Source organism: Mesoplodon mirus (assembly GCF_964341445.2).
Source record: "Mesoplodon mirus genome assembly, chromosome: 19".
Lineage (NCBI taxonomy): Eukaryota > Metazoa > Chordata > Mammalia > Artiodactyla > Ziphiidae > Mesoplodon > Mesoplodon mirus.
In genome coordinates this window covers 278,510-287,442 of record NC_138995.1, presented here as the reverse complement: position 1 = coordinate 287,442, position 8,933 = coordinate 278,510, and the positions used below count along the sequence as shown (strand labels likewise).

Here is an 8,933-nt window from a genome sequence, read left to right as displayed (position 1 = left end):
TGGGGTTGGTCCCTACACAGGTGTGGACAAGAAAGACCCTCCTCGCAAAGCCGAGGGGGGAGGCTGCCGCTGGGGTGGGATAGAGGCGGCAGCCGAGGGCCAAGGGGGCTTCTATTGTCCTCCCTGGAGCTCGCCAGCCCCTCCTTTCGGGTGCGCGGTCCCCGGACCCCTGGGGCGGCGGGAGGAGGCGCTGCAGCGCGCGGTGGAGCGGGGATGCGCGGTGCTGATGCTGCAGCCCTGCCGCATTCTGCGGCGGCGTCCCCGGATTGGCCGCGCGCGATGACGCCAGGCCGGGCGCGGCGGGCGGGGCCCAGCCTATAAGAGCGGGCGGCGGGGGCGGCAGATCCTCCGCAGCCAGCCCCGGCCCCAGCGCGTCTGCCTGCGTCCCGCAGCCGCCCGCCACACGCACCGAGCATGAGGGAGATCGTGCACATCCAGGCCGGCCAGTGCGGCAACCAGATCGGGGCCAAGGTGAGGCCGCGCGCCGCCCCCCTGCGCCGGGCCCCGCACCCGGCGCGCATCCCGCGTCCCCCGCCCCTTCCTCGAGCCGGTCCCCGGGGGGAGGGAAGCAGGGAGGCGGTGCGCGCAGAGCCGCACCCCGAGCCTCACTCGCCACTGCGAAGCCTAGAAGAAAAGGATGGGCTTGCCCTCGCTGCGGGCTGCCGGGACGCCGGCTCGTCCCCTCTGCCATTCCCACCCCCGCCTTTCCTCTGCCCCTACCAGGCTTACTTCGGGCCTGCGGGAGCACAGCGCAGGTCAGCCGCTAAGCTCCAGCCACCCGCCGCTGCAGGTGCGGGGAGGTGGGGGGGCCGCTGGCTGGGCGTGGCCCTCTTCTCTGGGGTCACAGTGCGGCCTCGGGCGAGATGGGTGGGGTGGGCAGGTTTGGGTGGGGCTCGCCCCAAAGCCATAATGATCCCCCCGCCCCCGGCACGCCAGTAACTTGGTACCCTCCAAGAGTCCAGAGCCGCCCTATGCCCCCGCCTAGCTTTGACCACCCTCAGCTTCCTGGCCCCACCCTTTTCCTTTGTTGGGGGGAGGAATTGGGCCCGGACTCGGGATGACCTTGGTTGAGGACTGGACTCTCCCTCAGCGTAGCCCTGCCTGGGCAACCTCTCGCCCCTCGCCACAGGGTTGGATCAAACCCACGTAGGGACCGCGAGTCTCGGGGTCGGACGTGGGAACAAAGCCGGGGTGGGCGGGTGGGGTCGAGAGCTACTTCACCACTAGGCCCCTCCCCTCCATTGTTAGCCCACCTCACAGATGTTGGAACTGAGGCGGGAAGGGGATGGCGTCATCCCCAGCCGAACCCAGGAGGCAGGTGTCCCATCCCTAAGTCCGGGGAAGCTGTCCCTTGCCCAAGGTCACACAGCAAGTGGAGACAGAGCCTCTCCCCGCTCCGGCTGTCAGTCTCTGCAGATGCCCAGCGCGGGGCTCAGGCTGGGTGGGTGCGGCCTGCTGCCCGCTGTGCTGTCCTCAGGACAATATGGGGGGGGGGCGGGTGGCTTTGTCAGCACCAAGGCCAGGGACCCGGCGAGGGATGGTGTCGAGCTGGTTCCCCAAGGAGGCAGTGGGAGGAGACAGGTCCTGGAGGGGAAGGGGCCAGGAAAGGCTTCCTCTGGAGGCTGTTGCCATGGAAACCGGGCAAGAACAAAAAGCTAATTACAACAGGGCTGGGGCAGCCACGTGGCTGACATGTCAATTGCAACTTGGGCTCTAGGGTGGAGGCGCCTCGCATGGGGGGGAGGGCGTCGTGGGGAGACACCCTAATCACCGAGGAGACAGCTGTGCCTGCCTGAGGAAGGGGCTGGGGGAGGGGAGGCCTGGGGGACCAAGGCCTCAAATTAAATCAGGGCTCTGGGGGCTGTCACTGACAGCTGCCCTGGACGGGCAGAAGGGGCCATGGGCTCATTAATGTGGTCACAGGGACCAGGCCTGCCCCGAGCATCTGCTCCGAGAGTCAGGGGTCACTGAGGGGAAGCAGGGCAGCGCGAGTCCCCCCATGAGCGTGGGGGCGTGGGGATCCTGTCCCGGGGCTTCCTTCTATGGCTGGACCCGCACTGATCACGCAGACGCAGGTTCATGCCCAGCTGCAGCCCCATGGGTGGGGGGCAGGGCAGAGGCAGCGGCCCGAGTGCTGGACAGTGGCGTCCGCAGAGATTTTTTCCTGCTTCAAGTGCAGTGGCCCTTGGGTTTGCTCATTACTTTTTATTCATTTTGCCTTAATTTCCTGAACTCTTGTTTGTTTTTAAAACTAATATCTGATCCTTTTTAACAGTGCAAAAGAGAGAGTGGTGGATTTGGGGGGGAGGGGGATCGTTTCTTCCTTTTCAACCGCTGCCCTTTGCAGTGACCAATGGAAGCAGTCTAGTGGTTCCTTCCGGTCTCCCTGCTCTGGAAAATCTCCAGAACCAAACTGGATGCACTCACAGCGTGTGTGGGAATTTGCCTGCCCCGGCGCCCAGCACCTGCCCTGTGGACAGGCAGGCAGGCGTTCCCTGGCCATTTTTGTTTCCAGCTTCCGTACTGGTTGTGGCCTCCTGGTGGAGGGAGAGCAAACTTTTCTCGCCCGTCACCAGCAGTAGCTGACTGGGGTGGGCAAGAGGGGCTGCTTCCCCTGCTCGGGGGCGGGCTGCCCGCTCGGGGGAGGGCCTGGCTGCGGGTGGGGATGGGAGTGGAAGTTATGGAGGGAGGTCAGGGCGATCGGGGCCAGGAGAGAGCACGGCTCTCCTGAGAGGTGACATGGCAGCATTTATGACTCGTGACAATGACCACTGCGTGTTGGGCGCTGCACCTCTCGAGGCTGCGGTGGAGTTGGGTGTCGCCCTTCCCCCAAGGATAAAAAAAAACGCCTGGGAGGGACAGGGCAGGAGTTTGAATCTAGGCCTGTGTGGACACATCAGGATGGGCAGGGAGACCCCAGCTCCCACAGTGGGGCGAAGAGTCTGGGGACCCCACCCTCCTCCCCTAGGGGGCAGGGCCGTCCTGGAGCCTTTGTCTGAGCCCAGCCTCTCGGCCGCTGGGCGGGGCCTCGGAAGGGCGGGCCCTGGCCATGACAGCCAATGAGAAGAGGAATTTCCTGGTTTCCGCACCCCACCCCCACCCCCACCCCCGCCCCTCCCAGTTGGGTCCTGTTGGTGCTCGCTGTGCACTGGCCAGGGAGGGGCATGGGGTCCTAGAGGGGCTTAACGCCCCCCCAGTCGGCCAGCCCTCCCTCCCGGGAACCACTGCACCCCTCTTGCTTTGGGCTCCTGCGCGCGCCCCGCCACCTCCCCCGCCCACGAGCGTAGGCGCCGCAAAGGTCAGCACTACGGACAGCGCCGCGGCGCATGCCCGCAGCTCGAGACAAAACCGTAGGGTCTGAAATAGGAGCCCTGGCCTGGACCCTGGGGTCCACGCGCCATCTGGCAGTTTTCTCATCTGTAGTGATGATCATAATTATTCTTTAATTTATAAAATAGTATTTTGTTATTTATTAAATGTTATATGATCTGTATATATAATCTACTAAGTTTTTATTTTAAATTACAATTCGTATTTGTTTTAACTACAAAAGCTAGTATTAACATATTCTCCTTCTAAAAAGTTGAAACATTGCAGATAAGGCTAAAGTGCCCATGTAAGCACCGCACCCCTCTCGGTCCCTCTCTTCAGGAGGACAAGTTATTTTCCACTATGGTAGTCCATCTTCTGTGCATATGCACCTATGTATAAAACATATAGCATCTGCTGTGAGATTTTTGCTTTTACTCTGTATATCATTGCAATGTGCCTTTTCCCCTAAGAGTGTGCCTTGGAGATCTGCTCATACCAGTGATGATCTTTTATTGCAACACAGTATTCCAAAGTGTATAGATTTTTTTCAAGTATCTTTTATTTTATTTATCAGTGAATATGACTTTACAAATTTAAGTAACATCTAAGGCCTTTTAATTTTGTGAGGCCAACATTTGCTGACTGCTTTTATGTGTCAGGCCTTGAGTCGACCACTTGAAGTGGGTGTCATATTATGTCCACTTTACAGATGAGAAAGCGGAGGTCCTGAGAGGTGGAGTCACTGGCGCACACTGCCCAGTGCTGGGGTCTGCACTCACTCTGGCCTGCCTCCTGGAAGCCTGTGCATGCCGCAGCGGGGTCCAGAGAACTTGGCATAGATGTGTTCGTGGCTCGGTGGCGGAGTCACTCTCTCCCCCTCCCACACTTGCCATCTCAAGCTCATCCCTTCTCTACAGGGGCTGTGGCTGTCTCTGAAGCCAGAGGTCTGGCGTGTCCCAGGGCTGTGGGAACCAAGGCCCCCGGCTCACACTCTCCTGAGGAGGGCATGGGGAACCAAGCAGTGGGAGGAAGCTCTGATCAGGCCCTGAATGCCTCAGTGACACCTCTAATTACAGCGTTAATACACACTTAAGGCAGAAAAAAAGAAGAAAACTTATTAATGACAAAAACACACAAAGGAGGAAGAAGTCCAGCCCCCACCCTTGCTGAGAGCTGACCTCTGATAACAGTCTCTCTGGGTGAAATGCCAAGATTCTTCTGTACATTTTATAATAATGACAGTTCATACTTTTCAGGTTTTAAAATTTTTTTAACTAATCTTTTTTTTTTTTTTTTTTTGAGAAGTTAACATGTGTGTGCACGTGACAAAAATTCCGAAAGAACCAAATGGTGTGCAGTGCCAAAGCCTCTCCCCCAACCCAGGACCACTCTCAGGCATGGCTGCCGGGAGCAGATTTTTGAATGTCTTGTCAGAGACATCTATATATAGATACGCACATGAAAACTGATTTCTAACTGCTTTTCTCACTGAGCAGTCTTTTCCCCAGCACATGACCCATATGTAGAGGCCCTTTGCTTCTTGGGGCCTTCACACCCGTTCTTCTGAGTCACCCCAACCCTGAAGGGCAAAGGGGAGGGGCACTGGTAAGTCACACGGTGTGTGACCACGATCTCCGGCCTGCATGGGCAGCTGTGCTCTGAGACAGCCTGGAAGTGCCCCTGGGGCGAGCACTGTGCAGCCTTCCCTTCACCCAGGGCGGGTGTCTTTGCTTGCTAATAATCCCACACGGCACTCACCACCCACAGGCTCTGTGCAGAGTAACTTGCTTTATTCTCACAACAACCTGGCTTCATCATCAGGCCCACTGAACAGATGAGGCCACTGAGGCACAGAGAACCTTCAGGACCTGCCCAAGGTCACGCAGCTGGGAAGGGGTGGTCCTGCCTTGCCCCAGTCCTGAGAGAAGCGCGGTAGGTTCCTGCCCAGGGCGAGCAGGGCAGGAGGCCGTGGGGAGAGTGAGCCCTTGAAGCTGGGGCTGTGCGATCTCAGCTTGGACAGGCTGGGTAACCCCAGGCAAGTGATTCCCCACTCAGGCTCCTGTGGTTCCTGTTGGCTGAGGCTGCTGATGTGCTGGACGCTGCCAGGCCCTGTCACTGGACGTCTTTGCCTCGACACTGAGGGGCACGCATATCCTGGACCCTACCTCCAGCACTTACCTTGTCTGTGCTTCAGCCTTCTCATCTGAAAGGAGGGAATTAAAAACGAAACACCCCAAGAGGGTGTTTATTACTCATGGAGAAGTGGACTGTCCAAGGCTCCCGGTCACCAAGTGCAGAGCTGGGTCTGGGGACCCGGGTCTGTGTCAGTTGAGCCCTGAACCACCCTGAAGGCTCTGGTCTCCATGGACATGTATACTTATTAGGACAATTTTCTTACAGATGACAGAGCTAGGGGCTCTTTTTCAAAGTCACTCAAAGGGACTCGTGCAGGCTTTGGGTCCAAGCCCCTAATTTTGTACCAGGGCTTCAAGGCTACGGGAGGGAAGGGGCCTGGTGGGGGTCACGACCACCTACTGACCCCTCCGTTCCCCCTGCAGTTCTGGGAGGTCATCAGCGACGAGCACGGGATAGACCCCAGTGGCAATTATGTGGGGGACTCGGACCTGCAGCTGGAGCGCATCAGCGTCTACTACAACGAGGCCTCTTGTGAGCCCCCATCCTGGACCGAGGGGTGGGGTGGGGGGACCTTGACTGCTGGGTCCCAGCGTCTCTGCCCTCCTTTCGGTTGGCTGGCAGGTGCAACCAGAGACTCACAGAATAAAGACAGGGGATCCTAATAACCCTAGCGAGATTCAAATGTGTTTAATGGCCGTGAGACATACACACAGTCTGGTGGAATGGCCAGGGCTGGGCAGGGTCCCAAAGGCCCCTTCAGGAGGCCCATGGGAGGGTCCAGAACAGGGGTTACCTGGAGAGGTCGGGCAGGGGCTACTCAGCAACTGGTGCGAAATGGTGTCTTTAGTGAACTGGCAGAATATTAACCTGCCCACGTAGACATGGGATTTGGTCCTGGCTGTCCGGATGTCAACCATGACTACCTTTTCACACATGGCTCCTGCCTCTCTGACCCCAGAGTCTGAGCTCTTAGGGTGAGAGCACGAGGCTGGCAGTCCGGGGCAGGACTTAGGGGGCAGGAGGGGCGCCTAGCTTCTGTGACCCACGTAACCCACCCCTCTGCCCTCAGCTCACAAGTATGTGCCTCGGGCCATCCTGGTGGACCTGGAGCCTGGAACCATGGACAGCGTCCGGTCTGGGGCCTTCGGGCACCTCTTCAGGCCTGACAACTTCATCTTCGGTAAGTTTCCCCTGCCCCAGCCTCTCCTGGTGGACCCCACTGCTGGCAAACCCAGATCAACAGAAACAAGGGCAGAGTCACCCCTGCCTGTGACCCTGCAGAGCAGACCTGATCTCCCCAATTTGCAGCTTGGGACAGAGTCCCAGAGAAAGGGTTCTGTGCAAGGAACAGAAAGCACTTGTGATTTCAAGCAGAACGATGTGTGAAACAGAGGCTTGAGCTCACAGGATCCTTAGAGAGACACCGGCTCACGAGCACGCAATGTTGCTGTGGTCAGGTCAGCTGTCCTCACGCCCTGAGTCTGGTGGCAGGGCCCTGGGTGCTCACACAGTGACAGGAGGAAGGCCACACCCCACTTCCACCCCCCAGCGCTCAGCACCCCAACTGATGGGCGTGCCCCTCCTCCCGACCCCGGGCTGTGAGGGATGCTGGGGGTTGCAGTTTACCCTTCCAGCACAGCCGGCCAGAAGGTGGGTGGACTGGAGGGGAGGGCTGATCGACTCCCCACACGGTGTGGCTGGTGCTAAGAGACAGGGAGGGGTTGAGAAGGTGCGGGCAACCCCACTTCATGGAGGGTAAACAGGCACAGGGCTGCGACCGCGGTTGCCCTCAGGCAGGTACTGGAGGTCTGACCCCGTCCGTGTCCCCCTGCCCCCGTCCCAGGTCAGAGTGGGGCCGGCAACAACTGGGCCAAGGGCCACTACACGGAGGGTGCCGAGCTGGTGGACTCGGTCCTGGACGTGGTGCGGAAGGAGTGTGAGAATTGCGACTGCCTGCAGGGCTTCCAGCTGACCCACTCGCTGGGGGGCGGCACGGGCTCGGGCATGGGCACCCTCCTCATCAGCAAGGTCCGCGAGGAGTACCCCGACCGCATCATGAACACCTTCAGCGTGGTGCCCTCGCCCAAGGTGTCGGACACGGTGGTGGAGCCCTACAACGCCACGCTGTCCATCCACCAGCTGGTGGAGAACACGGACGAGACCTACTGCATCGACAACGAGGCGCTGTATGACATCTGCTTCCGCACCCTCAAGCTGGCCACGCCCACCTACGGGGACCTCAACCACCTGGTGTCGGCCACCATGAGCGGGGTCACCACCTCCCTGCGCTTCCCGGGCCAGCTCAACGCCGACCTGCGCAAGCTGGCCGTGAACATGGTGCCCTTCCCGCGCCTGCACTTCTTCATGCCCGGCTTCGCCCCGCTCACCGCCCGCGGCAGCCAGCAGTACCGGGCGCTGACGGTGCCCGAGCTCACCCAGCAGATGTTTGACGCCAAGAACATGATGGCCGCCTGCGACCCGCGCCACGGCCGCTACCTGACCGTGGCCACCGTCTTCCGGGGCCGCATGTCCATGAAGGAGGTGGACGAGCAGATGCTGGCCATCCAGAGCAAGAACAGCAGCTACTTCGTGGAGTGGATCCCCAACAACGTGAAGGTGGCTGTGTGCGACATCCCGCCCCGCGGGCTCAAGATGTCCTCCACCTTCATCGGGAACAGCACGGCCATCCAGGAGCTGTTCAAGCGCATCTCGGAGCAGTTCACGGCCATGTTCCGCCGCAAGGCCTTCCTGCACTGGTACACGGGCGAGGGCATGGACGAGATGGAGTTCACGGAGGCCGAGAGCAACATGAACGACCTGGTGTCCGAGTACCAGCAGTACCAGGACGCCACGGCCGAGGAGGAGGGCGAGATGTATGAAGACGACGAGGAGGAATCCGAGGCCCAGGGCCCCAAGTGAAGCAGCCGAGGGGGTGGGACGCGGCCGCGGCCGGGACCGAGAGGCCTGTCCCCTGAGCCATGTAGCCACTGACACACCCCTGCCCTTTCCCCCACCAGGCCCGCTCATGTCACCCTAGGGCTCCCAAGTGTGTGTCCTTTAGTATTTACAGCATCCCCGCCCTGTGTGAGTCTTCTCAGCTGTCTTCCGCCATAGGTCAAATCCATTTTGTGTGGCCTCTTTGTCTCTCTGCTTTATTATCGGCTCCAGGCCTGATGTTTTATGGTTTGTTTTGTTTTTTTTTTACTGGTTTGTGTTTATATCTTGGGGGGGATACTTAATAAATTTATTGCTGTCAGATACCCGTGCCTGGTGCCGGAGATTTCTTCTTATTCTGGAATGTTGGGGCCAGAGGGGTGAGGAGGGGCAGACAGGGAGGCCCGGTGGCGGGGGCAGGACAGAGCATCATTGTCTCCGAGTGGGGGCCGAGATGGGCCTCTGCTTGGAAACTGCAGCTGTCCCAAGGTGCAGCCCCTGGCAGGGGAGCTCCTGGTGGCGGTGCAGGAGAAGGTGGCCATGGCTGCAGG

The 8,933-nt window shown here is 59.6% G+C and overlaps 1 protein-coding gene across 1 annotated transcript; it reads left to right on the top strand.

Moving 5' to 3' along the window:
• The first annotated feature begins 368 nt into the window (after positions 1 to 368).
• On the top strand, positions 369 to 8,558 carry TUBB3 (tubulin beta 3 class III). Its single transcript, XM_082607893.1, has 4 exons — positions 369 to 471; positions 5,871 to 5,979; positions 6,518 to 6,628; positions 7,292 to 8,558. The coding sequence occupies exons 1-4, from the start codon at positions 415 to 417 to the stop codon at positions 8,365 to 8,367; spliced, it is 1,353 nt and encodes a 450-aa protein (XP_082464019.1). The 5' UTR covers positions 369 to 414; the 3' UTR covers positions 8,368 to 8,558.
• The last annotated feature ends 375 nt before the right edge of the window (positions 8,559 to 8,933 follow it).